Source organism: Aspergillus brunneoviolaceus, assembly GCF_003184695.1.
Source record: "Aspergillus brunneoviolaceus CBS 621.78 unplaced genomic scaffold BO95scaffold_31, whole genome shotgun sequence".
Classification (NCBI taxonomy): domain Eukaryota; kingdom Fungi; phylum Ascomycota; class Eurotiomycetes; order Eurotiales; family Aspergillaceae; genus Aspergillus; species Aspergillus brunneoviolaceus.
The window spans coordinates 329,551-349,625 of record NW_020290761.1 but is presented as its reverse complement, the minus strand read 5'-3'; the positions used below and the strand labels follow the sequence as shown (position 1 = coordinate 349,625).

The 20,075-nt window shown below is 50.4% G+C and overlaps 10 protein-coding genes across 10 annotated transcripts; 4 read left to right on the top strand and 6 right to left on the bottom strand.

Moving 5' to 3' along the window:
- Window positions 1–167: 167 nt before the first annotated feature.
- Window positions 168–2,205, bottom strand: BO95DRAFT_388603 (Ytp1 family protein; the record flags this gene model as incomplete). The annotated part of the gene is made up of 4 exons (XM_025583560.1): window positions 168–399; window positions 462–1,163; window positions 1,219–1,865; window positions 1,944–2,205. 4 exons carry the CDS (start codon window positions 2,203–2,205, stop codon window positions 220–222), a joined length of 1,791 nt encoding a protein of 596 aa, XP_025442626.1. The 3' UTR covers window positions 168–219.
- A 736-nt stretch (window positions 2,206–2,941) lies between these two features.
- Window positions 2,942–3,428, top strand: BO95DRAFT_123892 (uncharacterized protein). The gene is made up of 2 exons (XM_025580466.1): window positions 2,942–3,219; window positions 3,309–3,428. Exons 1-2 carry the CDS (start codon window positions 3,055–3,057, stop codon window positions 3,345–3,347), a joined length of 204 nt encoding a protein of 67 aa, XP_025442625.1. The 5' UTR covers window positions 2,942–3,054; the 3' UTR covers window positions 3,348–3,428.
- Window positions 3,429–3,875: 447 nt separating this feature from the next.
- Window positions 3,876–5,439, bottom strand: BO95DRAFT_463443 (uncharacterized protein; the record flags this gene model as incomplete). Its single annotated transcript, XM_025588993.1, has 2 exons — window positions 3,876–4,087; window positions 5,277–5,439. The coding sequence occupies 2 exons, from the start codon at window positions 5,437–5,439 to the stop codon at window positions 3,876–3,878; spliced, it is 375 nt and encodes a 124-aa protein (XP_025442624.1).
- Window positions 5,440–5,851: 412 nt separating this feature from the next.
- Window positions 5,852–6,961, top strand: BO95DRAFT_124066 (uncharacterized protein). Its single transcript, XM_025580468.1, has 2 exons — window positions 5,852–6,728; window positions 6,791–6,961. Exon 1 carries the CDS (start codon window positions 6,146–6,148, stop codon window positions 6,671–6,673), a length of 528 nt encoding a protein of 175 aa, XP_025442623.1. The 5' UTR covers window positions 5,852–6,145; the 3' UTR covers window positions 6,674–6,728; window positions 6,791–6,961.
- Window positions 6,962–8,924: 1,963 nt separating this feature from the next.
- Window positions 8,925–9,385, top strand: BO95DRAFT_326303 (40S ribosomal protein uS14; the record flags this gene model as incomplete). Its single annotated transcript, XM_025581853.1, has 4 exons — window positions 8,925–8,962; window positions 9,043–9,066; window positions 9,207–9,249; window positions 9,329–9,385. Coding segments are annotated over 4 exons (162 nt in total), but the record flags the coding sequence as incomplete, so codon positions are not given.
- A 360-nt stretch (window positions 9,386–9,745) lies between these two features.
- Window positions 9,746–10,266, bottom strand: BO95DRAFT_123930 (uncharacterized protein). The gene has a single exon (XM_025580467.1). The coding sequence runs from the start codon at window positions 10,186–10,188 to the stop codon at window positions 9,898–9,900; it is 291 nt and encodes a 96-aa protein (XP_025442621.1). The 5' UTR covers window positions 10,189–10,266; the 3' UTR covers window positions 9,746–9,897.
- An 860-nt stretch (window positions 10,267–11,126) lies between these two features.
- BO95DRAFT_463442 (putative ubiquitin C-terminal hydrolase Ubp8) lies at window positions 11,127–12,997 on the bottom strand (the record flags this gene model as incomplete). The annotated part of the gene is made up of 7 exons (XM_025588992.1): window positions 11,127–11,240; window positions 11,349–11,552; window positions 11,611–12,030; window positions 12,087–12,415; window positions 12,470–12,577; window positions 12,624–12,860; window positions 12,928–12,997. 7 exons carry the CDS (start codon window positions 12,995–12,997, stop codon window positions 11,127–11,129), a joined length of 1,482 nt encoding a protein of 493 aa, XP_025442620.1.
- A 798-nt stretch (window positions 12,998–13,795) lies between these two features.
- Window positions 13,796–15,255, bottom strand: BO95DRAFT_412995 (DASH complex subunit DAM1). The gene is made up of 4 exons (XM_025584265.1): window positions 14,643–15,255; window positions 14,522–14,573; window positions 14,419–14,470; window positions 13,796–14,345 (listed from the first exon to the last, which is right to left on the bottom strand). The coding sequence occupies exons 1-4, from the start codon at window positions 14,955–14,957 to the stop codon at window positions 14,120–14,122; spliced, it is 645 nt and encodes a 214-aa protein (XP_025442619.1). The 5' UTR covers window positions 14,958–15,255; the 3' UTR covers window positions 13,796–14,119.
- Window positions 15,256–15,369: 114 nt separating this feature from the next.
- On the top strand, window positions 15,370–18,045 carry BO95DRAFT_442486 (CRAL-TRIO domain-containing protein). The gene is made up of 5 exons (XM_025586436.1): window positions 15,370–15,478; window positions 15,574–16,933; window positions 16,984–17,025; window positions 17,072–17,171; window positions 17,228–18,045. The coding sequence occupies exons 2-5, from the start codon at window positions 15,785–15,787 to the stop codon at window positions 17,707–17,709; spliced, it is 1,773 nt and encodes a 590-aa protein (XP_025442618.1). The 5' UTR covers window positions 15,370–15,478; window positions 15,574–15,784; the 3' UTR covers window positions 17,710–18,045.
- Window positions 18,046–18,291: 246 nt separating this feature from the next.
- BO95DRAFT_412990 (HIT family protein) lies at window positions 18,292–19,677 on the bottom strand. Its single transcript, XM_025584264.1, has 5 exons — window positions 19,534–19,677; window positions 19,344–19,426; window positions 19,053–19,121; window positions 18,724–18,831; window positions 18,292–18,649 (listed from the first exon to the last, which is right to left on the bottom strand). Exons 1-5 carry the CDS (start codon window positions 19,565–19,567, stop codon window positions 18,542–18,544), a joined length of 402 nt encoding a protein of 133 aa, XP_025442617.1. The 5' UTR covers window positions 19,568–19,677; the 3' UTR covers window positions 18,292–18,541.
- Window positions 19,678–20,075: the final 398 nt, after the last annotated feature.

The following is a 20,075-nucleotide window of genomic DNA, read 5'->3' as shown; positions in this document are numbered from 1 at the left end:
TAAACGGGGTCATGTTCATCGTCAGGGCTCAAATCCTGCGCTCCAACACCAGGCCGAAGGATAACCGATATCCGTGGGGGGTATAATGCTGTAGAAAGCAAATCTTTTTTTGGTGTGTGGTTCTTACTCGTGCATCCTCATCCGTAGAGTGCTCCTGAGCTGTCTTTAGAGAGCGTCTCTCAGCAAACACAGTATACACGACGTAGATAATATTTTCACTCAGGCGGGGAACTGATAAGGTGGCAGCTGGGGGCGGGATTCCCGCTTCACCGCCCAGGCTTTGAGGGCGATCGAGAGAATCTCGTAGGCCATAACAAAGGCGGTCAAGCCCATGGTGACAGTGAACACAAACATCGCATCGAGGTCGTAGTATTCCATGGCCTGAATCACGCTGCGTGTCTGCACAAAAGTTAGCTAATTGATTCCTAGCTTTAAGGCATTGGCGCCAGCGAACAACTTACACTAAGCATGAAAACCAAGCCACCAGAAATGAGGCAGAAGGAAGCCACGATCTCAGTTGGCGGACGAGCAGGCAGGTAGGAGGTAGGTGGCTTCAGGTACATCAGGACATAAGTCACACCCCGAGCAAGCGCAAATCCGACGAGAAGGTTGCCCCACTGCTTGTGCACCATTGTTGATACCATGCTGTCTTGGTGGTGAGAACCCATCATCATGCCCAGAAGAAGGATAATCAATGCAGGCATAGGGTTGAGGGAAACGCCCTGAGTGTCAGGAAGCTGCCAAGCAGTATCGCTGGAGGCGTGAGCGTTCATGTGGGATGGATATTGCAAGACAGTGCTGTTCAACCAGCCCTTGACGCGTTTCGACTCGAAAAGCATGCCACACAGTCCACCACCGAAGAACATAATGGAGATCGAGACATGCTCAAAGTCGGTCGCAGTCCACTTGCCGCCCCATCCTGTGAGATGCTCCAGAAACATGTTACTCGCACCATAGAGGAATATCACAAACGACTCAGTGAACTCTCCAGTGGGGACTTTGGCCTTCCATTTACCAACAATAGCGCTGGACGGTTTCACATTCCAGGCCCAGCCGAGATCTGCCCAACAGCCAAGCATTCGTCCTAGTGTCAACAGACCGTACCACACGAAGATTCCACCCTTGATGAAGTGCGCAAGACCGTTGAAAACTTCCTTGCCGCGCTGTGTCACACGTCAGCGAGAGCTGTTCACACAATTATTGAAGCGATGATCATACCATAATACCGCCGTAAGTCACAAAGCCAGTCACAAGAGCGACAAAGCCGAAAGGCAGAATGATCCTGTCGATGATCTTATAGATGACCGAAAGGACGCGGAGCACACGGTTGGACACCATGCCCGGCACACGGCTGGCCAGGAAGCGGTCAATAATGGGGATGCGCATGGGTCTGTGTAACTGAGGGGGGTTTTCAGGGACCGGGTCCTCGGGTTTTTCGAAGCCGTCGTACTCGTCCGATGCGGACGCACACGATGGCGACTCTGGACAGTGGATCGAGGATGAATTTCTCTCAGTTCCCTGCCCGCTATCTCTCGACCAACGATATGAGTGACGAGGGCCAGTAGGGAAGGTGTCGTGGCTATCGGCCATTTCATCGGTCGACACAGGAAGGAAAGCTGCGCGTTCATAGGAGCTGTCTTCCGTCTCCCCTCGTCCGGCATAAGCGAAGATCAGCGACATAATCACTTGAGCGCTGATAAGCCAGGTCGCGATCCAGCCAATCTTGTGATGGGCGTTGTTTCCGTACAGATCCGGGGTCTGGCTGTTGTAGATTATTCCGACAAGCATTCCAATCGCATTTAACACCAGGAAGAGGAATTGCGACGGCAAGGCAAAGCGGGATCGTCCGACACTGAGCATGACCGCTGCAAACTCTTTGTTAGCCTCGCGTGCGCCTGGCTTGCGAGATGGAGATCTGATTTGGAAGCAGGAAAAGAACTTACCGATTGGGAGGATGAAGCACCAGGCAGCTACCATTAGACCGATGTGCGCCATGATTGCGCCGCTATGCTTGCCATAGGCAAAATAACTCATAGGCGAGTCGTCCGTCGACTCTGTGTTTTCCTTTGGTTGCGAATCGTGGCTGGACATGTCCATGCCGCTGTCCATGTGCATTCCCTCATCATCTCCATGCGGAATAGCATTCGCAACTGAGATTAGTAAGAAGGACGCCGCGAGCGCGGCACGGGAAGCTCGCTGCCACATGAGCGCAAGCTTAAATCCGGTTTGCGACAAGAATGAAATGCGACAAAAGGGAAATTATGGAGCGCAAGTGCTACGAGCTTGCTTGGGCACCCGACAACAGTTTCCTAGACCGAGGAGACGGCACCTCCAGAATGAGGAAGAGAGTTGTCAGCTGAGGTGGTAGGGTTGCTGTGTATGCAAAGGACCGACGGTCGAGTGCGGTGCGGTGGGAGAGCGGACTGGAAGTATAAGAACCAAGAGCTCAAGGGAACCCCAACTGGTGGCTTTTGGATGATCCAAGGACTGAAGGGAGAAGAAAATAAAGAGCTGGAAAGCAAGAGGGTTGCGCCAGACTTTTTAATCAGGTCATTACACATCATTACCGACATTCACGCTGTGTTCAAGTTGCTGGTTGGGTCTTGGGTCTTCGTTCGTCTTCCTTTTCGGAGCTGGCGGGGATAGCCATGCAACAAATCCGAAAGGCCGTGGAAACAACAGCCTCGCTCGAGCACCGGGTACCGGAAGGAGTGGAGCAGAAGGTCACTGATGAGTATTAGTCTACTGGGAGCTCTGCAGTGGAGTGGCTAGGTTACCTAGTACTAGTACGTAGGGGTCACTCGGTGCTTTTATTTCTTCTTATTTTTCCATAAACTAATTAACCCATCAGCTTTTGAGTAAGTACGAGGAAGTACCTCATTGGATAGATAGCTATAGATTCATCCAGAAACACTTGGTCTACCAATGGTCCAGTTTACTGCTACAGGTGTGTCTTCATTGTTCTTATTCAGTGCTTCCCGCTCGTCATCATGAGGTGTCTCTCAGTACGGTAGAATTAGTGAGCATTATTTTTTGTTGGCACTAAGTGACTAGATGATCGCTGGAACGATCATTAGTTCCATTTCTGGAACCTTAATTTTCTCTTTTTTCCCTTCTTTTCTCACTTTCCTTTTTTTTTTTTTTTTTCCTTTTCTCTTTCCTTCCAGACTTGCCGAGTTTTCCATCTTGATCGACTGGCAATGTTATAGTACGCGCCTGGTAACTTGTCCTTCGCTAAGCTCCTCTCTGTGCTCAGCATCATTGCTCCTGACTCATGATGAGCACTAATGAGTAAGACTTGATCTTAGTTAAAGCAAGTGCGCTGGCACATGATAAGTCAGATTTAGGGTGATACTTCCAATCGAAAAGGTATCATTGGATCACTTAGGGAGAGACAAAATCTAACAAAGGTTTTGGGGAGTGCTTCGGCTCTCGGAAGGCCGGAGCAGCTGGGAGAAGGAGCGAGTTCTGGGCAATGAAGTCATGCCGGGCTGAAGGTGCCGTGGAAAATGATCTCATTCCAAGGTACCGAACTGTTAGCGCCGGGTCTAGAGCGGACTCTCTTTAACCCTTTCTGGCCGAGCTTATTGTTCATGTGCCTTGAACTAACTACTCAATCTAACTCATTCTTACTCATAGTGTTGAGCTGTCGGCGACTGGGCGACTGAACGACTCTGTTGCCTATACACTTTATTGGGATTCTCGACTGCTGTTCCATATGATCTGGCTCTGCCTCATATAGACAGACCATCTTGATACAGTTGTTATGACAGGAGATTATTGATAGTATCGCGAGCTAGAACCCTCCTTCTTTACTCTCCGAGGACGAAGGCATGCTGGTCTCTATACTCCAACCTTCACATCCCGAAAACCATTTACTTCTCAAGTGTGTTCAGCTCATGTGACTGTTCATTCCAGGCGACTTGGGCTCCAAAGTTGCTGACCATCCCCGCACTCTGATATATTGGCGGCAACCCATGAAATCTGAGAGACACCGGTCTCTCCCAACTTGGAATGTCCCGATACGACATGATCTCGATAGTCTCTAGCCGCGTGGGAGCCTCTAGCCGCGTGGGAAGACTGACTCCTGTCTAACATGTTCTGTTAGAGTGAGCCCATATTTTCACACGCTACTTATCCGGCCCAATAAAAACAAGTTTCTATCCTGACAGCTACCTAGTAGCTATTCACACGAGTGGGGAACAGCGATACGACTTCGAACGATAGCCACTTATCTCTCCTATAGCTGATAGAGTGCCGGTATCGAGTCAGATCGCGGAGTAGGTCTTAAGCAGTGAAGCCATCCAACGCTCCCCTTGCATGATACTACTTTTGCGTGGTGGAGTCACGGGAGCTAAAGGCAGTGTAGCGAGGCTCCAGGCTGCTTCATAACTAGGTACTGTCTACCATAAATGTATACACTGCTGGATTCGAAGCCGCACCCGGAGAGATAGATGTGCAAGTCCAATCCTAAACTGCTTACGAGCTACGAAAGGCATCTGAGAAGCTCCTGTGTACTCCAAGCATGGACACGCATTGTTAAATAGACAATGTCCAAGTCTCCGTGTTTGTTTATTGTCGGTGATTGGCTAGGGCGAAGTATACCTTGATTGTTGACAAGTCAAGTCCCTTAATTTCGATCTCTATGGTCTGATCGTCGACAATTTGGGTACTATGTACATCCTGGTGTAGCGTGACATCTTTATGCAGCTTGTCACACTTTAACAATTTTGTCTTAGAGTGAGGGGAGAGGTAGAGGTATAGTACCTGCCGTAAACAATCACACAGTGCATGGATGTGCTGGCGTGAAGAGCTGATATGTGAGCCTTTAGCGACAATCTTCAACCATGCAGGCAAGCCAGCGACTCAGTATCTCTGATGCCTGAACTTTACGACTCACGGATAGGTGAACTGTTGACTCTACGTCTAAATTTAAGTGATAGACAGTAGGCTCCAATGATTCCGGTCAGACTCTAGAGCCTATGCGGCGTCGTATTGTGAGGGAGCTGGCAGTTTTGTTGTTCATTGTTGCATTAATAATACTTCATGTACTCAGTACTTGTGTTGGACGGGTCGACCGCCAACAAGCGTCGATCTCTTTATCTGCGTATAGTGAGTGATCCCTCGGAAACAGACCCCACCCTGCGGGGCTCTCGCACGTTGGGCGCCCAGCCCTGTTCGCGTCTGTGTGCCGTCTGGTCTGTCTGGTCTTTGTTCCTCTTGCTCTCTCTCTCTTTCGTCTGACAACCCAACTGGCGATCGTGGCTTGGCGTCACCTTTTAGCACGGACTTAAGGAAGCACCTGCATCCGCGCTCTTCCGCCAGCGCCAGAGCGCCTTCTTGCGGGTAGTCTGGAAGGGAGGCTGGCTTGACCGCCTTGAGATCGACGGAGCCCGTCGAAGAGCTGTCATCTTGTGAACAGCCCTGCCGTTGATACATAATGAGCTCATTGCAGCTACTTCGCAGGTGGGTAGGGCTGGGAAAACCACCGCGCAGTGGAGAGTGATTTGGAACAACCACGCCGAATCCGAGCTGGTTAAGCAAGATTGGTAACATGCAGGACTGGAAAGACCGGAAGAAGAAAAAAGAAGGTGAAAAAAAATGATGTTATTCAAAAGCCGGGCGAACCAAGCTGCCAAAAGACTAGACTCAAGCTATGGGAAACCGACACAGACCAGTCCCCTAAGCAAGCACAACAACCCACCAAACGACACGCACCGGTTCTTCTTGGAGACACGCCCACCGCGCCGCAAACCAGCAACTCGCATGACCTGGTGGAATTTCCCGTCTCGTTTCTTTTGACTTCTCAAGAATAATAATATTTGATACCTAATTGTGTGCCGTTCCCACTTGATGCCGAGTCGCCGAGATTCCTCTGCACGCGCTTACCTATGCGCATCGTATGACTCATTGAAATACGCCTGGAACTCGGATCGGATATCATCTGCAGGTTGCTGGAAGATGCTTTGACATCATCGAGCGATGACTATGGCAGCATCATATGAGCTGATTCCTCGCATATTGACCTGCTTTTGGGAGATGGGACTTTGACATCGCTATCTGCATGGAATCCAGTATTGATTTGGCTGGCCTCTTTGTTTGTTGAGCTTTGTTGAGCTTGAGCCTAGAGGGCAATCCCCGCAATATGCCGGGCATCAGAGCAGCAAGCATTACCGTCTTGGACCATCCGTGCTGCCAGCCTCATGAGGACCCGCCCGCTACGGCCATCCCCGATAAGATTCATGCATGTTTAGTGCAGTGCACAGAGCCGTGTGCACAAATCCCGAGCCCCTTCGCTAGGGTCTACCTGTACGGAGTAAGTACATCGAGGGCAGCTGACAGCCAACAAACTCATTTCTGGATGATGTTATTTAGCACCACCGGGCTCCAGAGTCATGAATGCATAAGAGTGCGTTCATTGCTGCCTACCATCGTCCCCGAAGCACTGCCTCCCTCAACTGTGTGCTATACAGTAGATACCCTACTCGGGTGTAGGGTTCAAGTATGCCAGGATTCAGTCGATTTCCAACCATTACAAGTGGGACCGACCGACTTTCCCATACACCATCCCATCAAGTCCCCGATAGATCCTTTTTTGGGGCTCTCATCACGACGGGAATCTTCTTTCCCCTTCATGCGGACGGGGCGTATTATTAATACAAGTCGAGTTTGACTGGAAAGGAAAGATTTTTTTCCTCTTCCTTGAGAATTCAGATACAACCAATGGGGTAAGCAAAACACGAACGGGGTCAGTCCGAAGACACGCCCTTGGGGAACTAATGTGAATTAGTATCTTGTTGAGAAGGGGGATTTTCTTTGCTGATGGGGCTGATCGAAGCTGGGTCTTTCCCGCCATTATCATTATCAGCACATGGACGATCTGGACATCTATGATCTCTAGGATATTTGGTTTCTGAGCATTTTTCTATGCTTAAGAATTGCAAGCCAGAAATGATCTGGCTTTCTAACAAAACCGAAACAATAAACAATAAACAATAATAAAGTCAGCATACCGTGATGTTCCCATTCAACTCTGCCTTGGACAACAAAAGTCAAGCACTCCACCCGTACTTCCCGAACCCTTCCCTTAAAGAGGTAGGATGCAACGAGGGGAGCGGGAGAACAAAACCAGCCAAAATCTACTAAAGTCGGCAATTCGGCATCGATCCAAACAACCACGACGTTGAATGGATGGACCAAAATGCTTTACCTTGGATTTGAAGAAGAAATCGACATGGGCCAGGCGGGTAAATCTCCGAAAGTCGCCGTTACAGCTACACTTCAATATGGTCAAATCCCCGAACCCTCCCCCTCTCCCCAATCTAAACCCCGATGCAGAATTGGCAATTGGTATTATTGCATCCCACTAGCATGGCATGACGGGAAAGCGCGGCGGCTGCGGAAAGGCGCGAAAATCGGACCTGCTGGCCCTGGATTCTGGCCTTGAAGTCTGGTCACTTACAATAGCACCGATACCTCAATGGCAGCTGACCTTGGAGAACGGCAATCGCTTTTTATTTCTCGAGGCCCATTTTGGACGAAGCTAGCGGGTGGTCCCGTCCGCAAGTGGTCTCCGGCGAAGCGAGCAGAGCAAGTCAGTCTATGTCGGGTTTATCTCGGATCAAAAGGATGATGCTTCCAGTCTTTTACTCCTTTTGGTCATGCTACACAATGCGTAACGGATGTACGGGATTAGACGGTGGTTTCTATGCATTTGGCCATGTTAGTTATGAAAGTTTGGTCCAGTTGTCGGAGTCTTGGACTAGAAGTCTGGAGGATCAACAACCTGAGGATCCATGCCGATCTTCGTATACTGCAGTGCAGACGGACTATCTTTTGGTGGACAATCTTGATAACCACCCACTGGTCGCTTTGCAGCCAACACAATTATTGCGAGGTATAACTAGAACCCTTGGAGATGCACCCCGTGACTGGGGCAACCGATAGCCTTTCCTTGAAGGGCTTCATATTGCTGTGTGGAGGGGTTTAGGTATCTGGGGTGTGAAGAACTAGTCTTAACAAGCACCACGATTACCACTTCGCCCGCTTCTCTTGAGGAGATCAGCCTAGTTTTTCTATTAGTTCCTCAGCAAACATTGTTCTATCGTGCACGATTGGACTCTGATATGCTGATCGGCATGCACACACAGACTGCGCCCGTGACTCCAGACTTACGCCATACTAGAAGCCTGCAATGGTAAGGAGGTCGGTGCCCTCAATTGTCGCGATTGAGGAGGCCCTCCTTGTAGCGTGTGCGCCTTCCTAGCCTGTCCTTCCTGCCTAGGACAGGTAACATCTTCTTTTGCAAATACCTACCCCTGGAGTAGCAATATCTACTGCCTTCAATTAGAGAGTTCCATCCATTTTCAGATTCTGCATCAACTTGTTGAGACCATTCCGCCTATGATTCGGGTCACCGCTTGTCGTCGCCATCCAGTCAGCAAAAGACTGCGGGAGTATCAACATCAGAAAACAGACAAGAGAGTGTCTGTCCAGTATGAAGAGCATTATAGCTCTAGGTTGACTGAGAAACCAAGACATGTTGACTCCGCGTGAACATTTGGCCTCTCTAAGGCCGTCTCATGTATACTCCCCCCCCCAAAGCCAGTGACAGGAAGGATGATGATAAGCGAGGCCCGGAAAGGCGGAGGGAAACCCGCCGGCGCCTCCCTCACCGCCCGTCTCTCCATTCCCCGTCGATCAACCAGATTGTGATCATGTGATTGAGCAGCCCAAACCGGCTTAGTGGCCCGCAAGCGAGGTGGTCCGAGCCCGCCGACCGGGCAAGCGCAGGAAAGCACACAACGGAATTTCAACCCTAGCCTTTTTGTCTGAATCCCCTCAACGCCCAGCCGACGACAAATCCGCCTGCCCAAACACCCGACCTCATCCCCCAGGTTTTCTCTCGCCTCAGAAAATTCAAGATGACTCACGAGTCTGTTTGGTACAGCCGTCCCCGCCAGTAAGTGCTCCCTGTTCGACGCGATCCGATTGAAAGATTGAGGGTATATTTCGTGAGACTAACGGAGATTCGTTGTATAGGTTCGGCAAGGGCTCCCGTGGATGGTGTGTTTAATCCCCCTGAAATCTGGAAACTGCGAAGAGAAACGATCAAAAGAGGAGGGGAATCACGCGACGAACTGGAATGCCAAAATGAAGGAACACCCAATGGACAAATGACTGATTTATGCTCGATTAAAATACAGCCGTGTCTGCTCCCACCGCGCCGGTCTCATCCGCAAGTACGGGGTATGGAACACCTGATATACTCTTAGTTGGATCAATTCGAATCTTTGGGACTGGTGAACTGATTGAGAATGCATTACAGATGAACATCTGCCGTCAGTGCTTCCGTGAGAAGGCCTCGGACATCGGTTTCTACAAGGTTGGTTTTCATCTTCACCTACACACCTTGCTCTACCATACAATCTGCGCCCGCGATTGGAGGATACACATCATTGCTTGCGACCGTGGAAATGGACTAGACATACTCAACACCGGAGGAAAGGGGAATCAAAACAATAAAACGACGAGAAGACAAGTTCGAAAGGGCGACGGCACACATGGATATCCTGCACATCACACAACATGCACACACCAACCCACCCGAACAACCTTAGCTAATGCCTCACCTCCTTCAGTTCCGTTAAATTCCTTCCTTCTTCCGAATTCAATTTTCCTTTGTTCACGACGGATCTCTTTCACGTGCTCGGGCGCTCGGTACCAAAATGAAGTGATGAAATGGAGAGGAGGAATTCTTCCTTTTCTTGTTCTCTCTCTTTCGAACAACTCCAGAGAATCGCCGCGAATCCTTGAACTTCTCTACAACCCCCCAATCCGCTCGGACAATGGCTTAGGATTTGCTCTTGAAAACAAAGCAAATTTCGGACTGGGGACTCATCTGGTACTCGGGGAGGATTTTGAATTTTTTAGAGAGCCGAGAAACGAGAGAAAAACAAGAAATGAAATCATAAAAATTGAGGGATGCTTCATCTGCTTTTCTTTCCTTGCTGTTTTCCCCAACAATGCCTTCGGATAACTTGATCGATCGTCTGGGTTGGTTTTTTGCGATGCAAGCGAGTCACCGCATGGGGTCTGGCTGGCATATCTAAGCGTGGGCTCCGTCCCGTTGGGGCTGCTTCGTGCTGGACTGATCCCTATCGTGTGCATTATGGGACCCTTCTCCATCTGTCCTGTGGTCTTTGCGGTTCCTCCGATGTCTTGATCGTAGTGGTTAAGTTGGAGACCGCATCGCCCGTCTCGTAGTGTAGTTGAATGCCCGCGGCGCCCCTGAACAATACTGTACCCATTTAGCTCTAGCCGGGCACCCACCTGACACCGTACTGTGCTATCGGATTGGAACCTCGGTAGCTCCAAAGGAGCCAGTCCACAAGCCAATCACAGACCCCAGTTTTGATGGAAGTATACATTCTTCTTTCCCTTCAAGGTTCAAGTTGCTAAATACTAGGTATGCTACCGAAGACCCCACATCGGATGCAAACCATATCCCAAAATAACCTCCACAACGCTGGAGAAAATAAGACCCCCAAGAAAGACATGCAGAGGATACTTCCTTGCCCGCCCTACCTTCCTACCAACCTATCTCCTATCACGTATGAACCAGAGCTCAAAAAGGGTTTCTAACGAGTGCAAATAGTGCTATGGCTATGAATCATATGCTATGCCGATTTGGAAATTTCACCGCCCCCCAAACTTATTCATACAGTGTATGCGAAAGACAAAAGTAGACACGGAACTGAGTGAAAAAAAAAAACCAAGTGGGCAATACAACACGGGGGGGGGTGATCTAACTCCATGGTCCCGGACCCAGGTTTCATACTCCAGAAGGGATTTTGGTGCTGGAAACTAGAATCACTTAAGAACAGACTGCGATGTGGGTCACCAAAGTAATAAGTCGGAATATAAGAATGAATGGCAAAAGGTCCGCCGGGAATGGAATTGGGAATAGTGGGAGGTATTATTGAGCTATCGATGATGATGATGATGATGATGATGATGATGATGATATGTACCGGGATGGGGAATTGATGCGGCAGGTTCAGGGGGTGTGAGGTAGAAGATGTATATGTAAAGGAAAGAGCCTGAGAGCAAATAGACGTGTGTTATTACTGTGGTGCAGAGGCTAGGGATCGGAGGTTGTAGAATAGGAGATAGGCGTCTGCGTTGAGGACGTCTGCCTCGGCCACTGGTGTTACTTGGTCGTCGTTGAAGAGCATCCACTGCTTGTTTTGGTTTGGGGTTAGTATTTAGGCGAAGAGGGTGACGGGATGAAGGAAGGATTGAGAGGGGCGGAAGTGCATTGGAAGGATCAAGGGGAGAAGTCTTACCTCGTCTCCTTGGCGGCAGTAAACGTAATAGTGACCCGAATCCAGCTTGCCCTTGTGCACGACGGCGGATGAGAGGTCATACATGAAGCGTGCTTTGTCAACCTTGGAGTGTGGATTCGTCGTGTACGGGAGCATGTTGATGGAAAGCGGAAATTCAATCCGGCCTTCGAGTTTCTCGGAGACAGAGGCGCTGTGCTCGAATCGCTGGGATTTTTGGTTTAGTCTAGACTGGTAAGGATTTGTGGGGGTTGGAAAGTTGTACCTTGAGCTGCATGCATAAGATGGCCGGCAGTTTCTTGATCCGCAACTGCTTGGTCGCCTTCTGAGAGCCCCCGTTGCACTGGCTGCAGTTGTATACGCCTGCCATGAGCTTCTCCGGGGAGGTGAAACTCTCAAGGCAACCACTCAGCGTTGGGGTCGACGAACCAACCCCACCACCCATGGCTCGTTTCTTCACCTGTACATCGAGGCTGAGGTCCACCATCGGGTCCTCGGTTTTGGTGACATTGCCACACTTGTCGCATGTCACGCTACTACGGAGCTTGCCGTAGAATGTCTTGTGGAAGAAGCAAGGACATCCCTTCTGGTGGTTCTCGTGGTGGTCCTCGGTGCTTGCATGGAGTTTATCCACGAGGAATTGATAGTACTCGTGAGCGTCCTGTTGCTGATAGCCGGCTAGTGTCTGTAGTGCATGACATGTTAGCGAGACTATTAGAATGAAAACCATGGTGCACATACGGGACTCGAGCGCCATGACGCCACAAGAAGATTCAAAGCAGTAAACCCTTCGGCCTTGTCGATGCTGTTGAAGTCGGCAAATGCTTCAGCGACTGCACAGCCTACACAGTCGGGAATAGTACAGTCATGCGGCTGGTGACCATCTCCTAGAAAATATGTGCTGAGGATTGGATCGTGTAGGAGAGTCTGCAGGATGACATTCAGATAACAGGTCTGGCCCAAGTTGAACAAGCCCCTGACGCCCTGTTTTGCGCAGGGACGTTTGGTGGCATTGCTCCGAATGTATAGCTCATCTGCTGAACTATCGCTAAATCGACGTTTCTTGGCGACTGGGTGCGATTTTAGCGCCCATGGCAATGAGTCCGGTGAGCGCGCATGCTTACCTTGCAAGGCACTTTCTGCTGCGGAGCAGCGCAATCTTTCCAGCCCATGATCGAAGACAAAGTCACCGCAGCCCTGACAATAGAGATTGCGAGCTCGAGAATCCATGACTAGGAGGGTCAGTGGTTGGCCGCGCACTCGGCGAGGATGACTTACAGAATGAGTGACCCGTCTTATCGGTGTGAGCTTGCCGCTCGCTCATCAAGCAGGTTTCTGAACATGTCAAGCAAATATACTTGGGCTTTAAGAACCCGTGGGCCCTTGAACGAGGATTCTTAATGAGTCCGTCCACAGGCTTGGGCAAGACCGCCAGGGAGTTATGCGCCTTGATAAAGGAGCTCTTGAACTGCTCCGCCGTGTTGGCATCTTGTCCTATCTGGGTGGCCAGGTGCTCTTTCGTAGAGATATCAGCAATCAATACCATATTTCAGACAATGCATGGTCTAGAAGGTGTACATACCGCAGCCGAATTCGGCCTCCGAGAGCAATGAGACAGAGACCACACTGGCCACGGTCGCTACGGTCGCCATGACGGATCCGACGCACGACACAGGGGGTTTTCACAAAGAGCGCAAGAAAGTCAAACCGGCACAGCCAAGGTCAAGACTCTATGAATCAAGAGAAGAGGAGAGGGGTGATGTTCAGCAGGTCAACTGCAGATCAGAGAGGATCCATGCATTGCAGCACTGGGGAAGGTCTAGGTGTCATCCACATCAGTATTGTCTGTGAATCAGGCCAAGAAACAAGGACTGGGAGGAAGTATTTGATAATTTGTAACACGGATCACAGTACCTTATGAGATCCAATATAAAGACAGTGGGGATACTGAATAGATCAGCTCCGCAATAGAGTAAAAGTTGCAGCAGCCCGTGAGTGACACACTGGAGAGACTCCGCCAGCCACCGGAGGGTTCCGCTGTCGGGGATCGGAAGCGGGTGGATTCAGTCTGGACGGAGCTTCTTGTCCAGCCTTGCTTCGGCAATAATCCTTCCCACCACGAACCAGAAGTCCTGAGAGGCTTATAGAATGAAGAGCATGCGAGAGTAAGACTATTATAGAGCAATGATCCCAGAGACAGACAATTACAGAACGTCCTGGGTCTCGTTGCTGAGGAGGCGCAAGAAGCAGGTCAGGTCAGATCTTTTTTTGCGCAAGGGTCGACCGCGGCTGCTCCGGCGGCGATAAGACGCCGGATCCTCACTTGATCCGAGATCGCCTCCTGCGCCAATATGTACGAAGTAACACATCAAAGTGCAATAATACACCTTTTCGCAACAAGGCCAACTACCATTCACCTACGAAAGTCACTCCTCACAATAGAATGTTGTGTACATTGTCCCCCAATGCAATTTGAGCATTGAAGAGCTATCTTGAGACTAATCTACCAACACACAATCTAAAAACCTGTGTATACCAATTTTCCTGTGCTTGTCAAGCAGTATCGTATACCAAGATAGGTCACCGCAGTCTGCTTCGCAGGCACCATCGCAACATCTTCACGACCTAGATCGTCCTATGTGTGCGGGTCTTTGTCCTCGCCGGGCCTGCCAGTCGCGTGGGATAGCGGCCAAGAGCGTGCACCCCTGTATGCGCATAAGTTTTTTGCCGTAATTCATGTCGCTTCTCATGTCCTCATTCACTGCTGCTCTTGATCACCGAACGCCTCTTCCCCGGGGCAGCGCACTGGGCCGGGATCCTCGGCTAGAGCCTCTTGTAGCATATCGCCCAGTTGTCGAGCCGCGCGTTCCTCTAGTGGCCCCTCTGGTTGTTCCTCTGGTGGTTCCTCTTGTAGATCCGCGCGAAGAAGCCGGGATCCTTGGCGTGGGCTTGGAAGAGATCATGCTCGGTGGGTTTTCGACAAACGAGGTATCCGTAGTCCTAAGGTCAAAGAATGTGTTCAGTATGATAGCGAAAAGGAGAAGGAAAGAGGCGGAAACTCTGGGCGACATACATGAAAGTCATTTCTGCGTCATTGGTCGCTTGCGCTGCCTCCGCTTCAGCTGCTATTGAGTGTCAATATCTCATACTCGGGAAATTAAACAATGGAGCTGTACCGCTTTGCGTCTCCGCTTGCTTTGCCCTCCGGAATGATTCTGCGATCGGTGCCTGAGATGAATGAGCAAATTGACCATCGTGAAATACGGATCAGACTATTGCGGTTGAGCAGTCTCATACCTCTGGAAAATCCACACAGAAGGCATTCATGTTCATTCCGTACAAGAAACTGGCGAAGCTTTCGCTGAATCGTGTCAAGCTCTCATGCATTAATTGGAGATGCATGAAGTTGGCTTCTAGATCCGCCATCGAGTCTGCGAGTTCCGCGAACTGGGGTTCCAACGCATTGATGGCGGGTTGTGTATAGCCAGCATTGCCAATACTGCTTCCATATCCATGGGCTTCGCGGAACGAGGAGCGTGAACTGGGTCGCAAGGGGGTCGTGGGTCGAGAAGAGGGCCGAGGGCGCGATGCTGAGCGAGAAAACGCATCCATGATGACCGTGGTTGGCTGAATTGAGATCCGAGGGTCGGGATAGAGATCAGATGCTTGCGATACGGCACTGCGCAGCGCACAATTGAGACAGAGAGTGGATTGAATATTCAGCTATCTCGGAAGTTTGTTCCTCAGATGAATGTCTTGAATCGGCGTGATAATTCTGATAGATCGTAGGTTTGTTGACGGTTGCAAGGTTCGGTGCGGGCGGCGGGCGGCGGGCGGGCTGTTGTTGATTCCCCCGCTTTGGGAAGGTGCGGTCACTGGACCAGTTGGACAGGCTGTGGATCATTGATGCCATATCCATCAGGCCCTAAGCCAGATCGCTGCCTGGACCAGGTTAGTGTTCAACTAATTAATGGGATGGCCCCGACTATAATTAGGGATCTCTGGAGGATCCCAAGTCCCCTGGCTAAGCAAAAGGAAGAGAACACACGAGTGCAAGACTATCTCAGATAGGAAAGCCCGGATAATTCGACCGCAACAACTCTCCTCATAATCTCATTTCATCCCCACCCTCAGTTAGTGGCCCCCTCCTCCCCCCCCCCCCTTTGGTTCAACACACCGATCGCAGTTCGGACCTGACGGACCCTGATTGTTCCAACCGTGACTAAAGCAGCCACTCCTCCTTCCTTTCGCCTCTTGCGCTCTTGCCTCCCTCTTTTCCCCGCATTCCCGGCTCGATTTTTGAGGGTCTGATCATCCTCTCACGTTTCACCTCCAGCGTTGGCACAACAAAGTCGGAAACCTTCAGGAAGAAGCGCTAAAGGATCGCCAGTTAGATCAGATCTCCTACCAAGACTCAGGAGTCGCCCAAAGAGAAGCACATGCATGCTTGTTCTTCCTTGCGCCGCCGTCTGCTTCGTTCCTCGGCCAATCTGATTCCCTCTGCGCCCGCAAGACTTCAGAATCTAGGCCGTGCACAGATCCCCAGGTGCTTGTGTCGGAATCGAAGCCCTATAACTTGGTCTAACTCACCGAGGGCTTACTCCACTTCTCCATCGCATCAGTACGAACCGAGGAAGGCTTCAACCTTCTGGACGATCACATTCACCCTACTCCTAGTCGGTGCAGGAACCTGGCTGCAGGATAAATACTGGACAGTTGACGACGGACTTCCACCTTCTCCCGATTCCTCAAAACCTCATCAAGAAACAGATTCGCCTTTTCTCGGTATAATCGATACGTTGAAGACCATGCCTATTGAAGCTCAACCCGGAACCGTGGGCAACCTCACACCCGAACAGGAAGCAAAGCTCCAGGAGTTTTGGGTTCTGCTGCTCAAAGTGTGTGGCGTGGAAGGTCTCGAGCAATTGCAACAACAACCCAGCGAAGCACCTTCACCTACCCCAGCCCAGGAAAAGAAGAAGCCTACGAAGCGGCGATTCGGCCTCTTCGGGAGAGGCGGTGACGAGGCTGAAGACGATTCAGCTAGCTCTCAGTCAGCAAGCGACATATCAACCAGTCTGGCCTCGATCAGCATCACCGATGGAGACGATAAGTACGGACAGTCGAAGGAGTTCCAGCAGGCTCTGGTTGATATGAAACCCGAAGAGATCCGAACCAGCCTATGGAACATGATCAAGCACGACAATCCCGACTCGTTGCTGCTCCGTTTCCTGCGGGCGCGCAAGTGGGATGTCAAGAAGGCGCTGATTATGTTGATCTCTACACTCCGATGGAGACTCCAGGAGGTCAAGCTGGACGAAGATATCATGAAGAATGGCGAGCATGGCGCGTTGAAGCAGAGCCAAACCGCCGATCCTGTTGAGAAGAAGGCTGGCGAGGACTTCTTGCTGCAGTTCCGCATGGGCAAGAGCTTCCTGCATGGTGTTGACAAGTCCGGTCGGCCTATTTGTGTGGTCAGAGTGCGCTTGCACAAAGCAGGGGATCAAGAGGTGGAGGCACTCGATCGGTTCACTGTCTACACCATTGAGACTGCTCGAATGATGCTTGCGCCTCCTGTCGAGACAGCTGTGGGTATTGAAACATCGGCTCTATGAAACCAGACACTGACTTAGACTAGTGCGTTGTTTTTGATATGACCGACTTCTCGCTGAGCAATATGGTAAGTTCCTCCCAATCGTCATCTTATCTGTTCTAACTTGTCGCAGGACTATCATCCAGTCAAGTATATGATCAAATGCTTCGAAGCCAACTACCCGGAGTGCTTGGGAGTGGTCCTAATCCACAAGGCTCCCTGGATCTTTTCCGGTTTGTTATTCCCTTGGACTACTTACAGCTTGCAATATTCTTAACCATTTTATCAGGAATCTGGAACGTCATCAAGGGCTGGCTTGACCCCGTGGTCGCCTCGAAGATCCAGTTTACCAAGAATGTCCAGGACTTGGAGAAGTTCATTCCTAGGGATCAAATTTGGAAAGAGCTTGAGGGTGACGAAAACTGGGCCTACAAGTACGTCGAGGCCGAACCCGACGAGAACAAGAACCAGGAGGACACTGCCAAGCGCGATGCGATGATCGCCGAGCGACAGCAACTCGCCAAGGAGTTGCAAGGTGCCACAATTGCCTGGATTGCAGCCAGCCAGAAGAAGGATGACTCGGCTTTGAAGACCGCGACTGAGACGAGGAACAGTCTCATTGAGCGGTTGAGAGCTCAATACTGGGAGCTCGACTCGTATGTCCGGGCTACCTCCCTCTATGATCGACTCAACATCATCCAGGGTGGCGGCAAGATTGAGTTCTACCCGGACGAGGTCAAGACGAAGGGAAATGCGCTTCATGAGGGATAGAACCTAGATGGGCGAACTAGCCTAAATTACAAAGGTCTGTGTATAAATACATTATTGTTATATTTGTTACCCTGTGTGATATGATAGATGTCTCTGTGGGTCCTAATGATGCCTTGTCACGGTATAACGACCTGGAAAGAGCAATTCTATATGTACAACTGGATTGGGTCATTTTTGTCTCCGGGAACACATTTCCTGATATGGTAATTGTGGCTAGCAATGGAATAGAGTGGAGGCTCACGAGCTCCAGGCTTTCCATTATTTTGTTTCGGATTACCTTTGTCAAGTAGATTGACTGGTAAATTTTCATTTGTGAACTTAGCCCATCATACATCTGGGGAGGATCCTTATCCATCCAGTGATCTTGAAAGCACTTACCATATCGGGCATGTTTCCCACAGGTGGCCCTGGCCCGAGCCCAAAAATGAGCATCTCTGTCGATCATAGTTCATACACTGGCATCGCGGTATGGAACTTGTCCTGAAACCATCTTGAACAAAGTCGATCGACGGACCAAACACTTTGCTTGTGTGTTTCAGATGTTCCTCCTGCAATTGAGGACAAGTCATGTTTGCATTTTCCCTGGTAGGTAAGGTTGGTCTTAATCGATCAACGCGGTAACACGGTGGTTGACACAATCTGTTGACTAGGCCACGGCTACTGCCCCGTCGCAGAAATCGCGATGGCTACCTAGCAAGCATCCCTACAACCGCTTTCGAGGAGCGACTTACGGTTGAGATAGGATCTTAGCGACGGCGGTGCAGTTTCCAGCGCACAGCGATTGGAGGACACACGTGAGGATTTAGGATCAGTTAGCTTGCTAACTAGGTATCTACATCTTCGCCTTGATCTCCTCGAATAGAGCCTTGAGCTTGTCCATGTCCGTCTCCTGAGTGGGCCAATGGATGCCGAGTCCCTCGGTCTCGTTGGGCTTGGGGATCTGCGGGTTATATAATGGTTATTATTGGGGATCGTCACCCCTTCCGCTGAAGCAAAGCGAAGAAAGAGGCTTACCATGTGGAAGTGAACGTGGTCCACGACCTGGTGTGCTATGCGACCATTGTTTTGGAGGATGTTGAAGTCGGTGGCACCGACCGCCTGCGCGATCTTCTTCGCTACGGGCTGGATAGTCGCACGACAAGTTAGAAGTCTGAGCAAACAAAGTTGTGCATGGGACTGCGAGAGTTCCGGGGGCTGCGTGTCGGTGAGGGGGATGTGGGTTGCTGTGCGTCCCTCAAGGTCCCCGAAGGAATGCAGCCCTTTTAAAAAGACAGATCTCTTTGCTTTTGGATTGCCTTGTGCAGTTTCTTCCCCAGTCTCCCGGTTGCGAGTCTTCAACTTACCAGGAGTTCTGAAAGGTGGTCGTCGGGGATGTCGGTGAGCTTCGCACCGTGGTACTTGGGGATGACGAGCTGGTTGTATGGATTTCACTGGTTAGTGGGTTTATTTTCTTGTTTACTTGTGATTGAGAATATGAGCTGGAGGAGAGATGGGGATTGTTAGGAGGAATAGTGGCATGGGGTGCAGATGGCTTATGCTTATGTTGCTGGGTTCGTGTGAACGAGACGAGGTGTCGTGCGGGGTTGATGCTTTTATCATGTGGTGACGAGATGTTTGGCACCGAAGATACTCACCGCGTGGCCCTTGCTGAGGGGCTGGATATCAAGGAAGGCGAAGACCTTGTCGCTCTCGAAGAGCTTGAACGAAGGGATATCACCTATTTGTTCATATCGTCCGTTAGCTAGCTGCTTGAATACAGGTCGTGTCGGAGGAGTAATCAATGTGATTTGGTTTTGCGTATCGAGATGCAGAGGTGGAAGGTACCCTTGATGATCTTGCAGAAAATACAGGCAGACATTTTGCTGTATATGCGCGCGGAGTGAGAGGCTCGGGATGCGTGGAGTTGTTTGGGAACCAGAGTCGTGATGACAGAATGCGGGGTCAAGCAAGGTCAACCTTCTTAGTCCAAAGGCGGAACGCGACGGGGAGAGGAGGAGTCGGAAACGAGGAATTGGAGAAAAAAGAAAGAAAGAGGGGAAAGGCGCCGACGGCGGATCGAACGCTGGTAGGCGTTGACAAAAGGTAACATATAGGATACAATAAGAGCCAACCTCCGAGGAGTGGGACAAACTAGCTCAGAACCCATTTCTTGCCTTTTACCAGAGATGGCCGTGGTTTGCCCACAAAACTCCTCTTCTCAATCTTTGGACTCTTCTTCGACACAGCTGTCGATTTTATTGTTTTTCTTTTTCTCGATCAATGGACTTTTCAGGGGGTGCTTAAAAGGATTCTGACTTTTCCTGAATTTTCTAACCCCTAGATGAGGTCGTTCTGGGGGCTGCGGTGCGTGTCGTTTGGCTTTGAGG

What these genes read in the sequence shown, in the direction of transcription:
- BO95DRAFT_442486 (XM_025586436.1), top strand. Translation starts at nt 15,785, where the DNA reads ATGCATGCTTGTTCTTCCTTGCGCCGCCGTCTGCTTCGTTCCTCGGCC. An exon ending in CGCCTCCTGTCGAGACAGCT is followed by an intron (nt 16,934 to 16,983) that starts GTGGGTATTGAA and finishes GACTTAGACTAG; the next exon opens with TGCGTTGTTTTTGATATGAC. An exon ending in ACTTCTCGCTGAGCAATATG is followed by an intron (nt 17,026 to 17,071) that starts GTAAGTTCCTCC and finishes AACTTGTCGCAG; the next exon opens with GACTATCATCCAGTCAAGTA.
- BO95DRAFT_412995 (XM_025584265.1), bottom strand. Translation starts at nt 14,957, where the DNA reads ATGGATGCGTTTTCTCGCTCAGCATCGCGCCCTCGGCCCTCTTCTCGA. An exon ending in TCTGTGTGGATTTTCCAGAG is followed by an intron (nt 14,574 to 14,642) that starts GTATGAGACTGC and finishes CATTCATCTCAG; the next exon opens with GCACCGATCGCAGAATCATT. An exon ending in GACGCAGAAATGACTTTCAT is followed by an intron (nt 14,346 to 14,418) that starts GTATGTCGCCCA and finishes CTTTGACCTTAG; the next exon opens with GACTACGGATACCTCGTTTG.
- BO95DRAFT_412990 (XM_025584264.1), bottom strand. Translation starts at nt 19,567, where the DNA reads ATGTCTGCCTGTATTTTCTGCAAGATCATCAAGG. An exon ending in TTTCTGCAAGATCATCAAGG is followed by an intron (nt 19,427 to 19,533) that starts GTACCTTCCACC and finishes ATGAACAAATAG; the next exon opens with GTGATATCCCTTCGTTCAAG. An exon ending in ACCACGTTCACTTCCACATG is followed by an intron (nt 18,650 to 18,723) that starts GTAAGCCTCTTT and finishes TATAACCCGCAG; the next exon opens with ATCCCCAAGCCCAACGAGAC.
- BO95DRAFT_124066 (XM_025580468.1), top strand. Translation starts at nt 6,146, where the DNA reads ATGCCGGGCATCAGAGCAGCAAGCATTACCGTCTTGGACCATCCGTGC.
- BO95DRAFT_123892 (XM_025580466.1), top strand. Translation starts at nt 3,055, where the DNA reads ATGATCGCTGGAACGATCATTAGTTCCATTTCTGGAACCTTAATTTTC. An exon ending in AATGTTATAGTACGCGCCTG is followed by an intron (nt 3,220 to 3,308) that starts GTAACTTGTCCT and finishes ACTTGATCTTAG; the next exon opens with TTAAAGCAAGTGCGCTGGCA.
- BO95DRAFT_123930 (XM_025580467.1), bottom strand. Translation starts at nt 10,188, where the DNA reads ATGGAGAAGGGTCCCATAATGCACACGATAGGGATCAGTCCAGCACGA.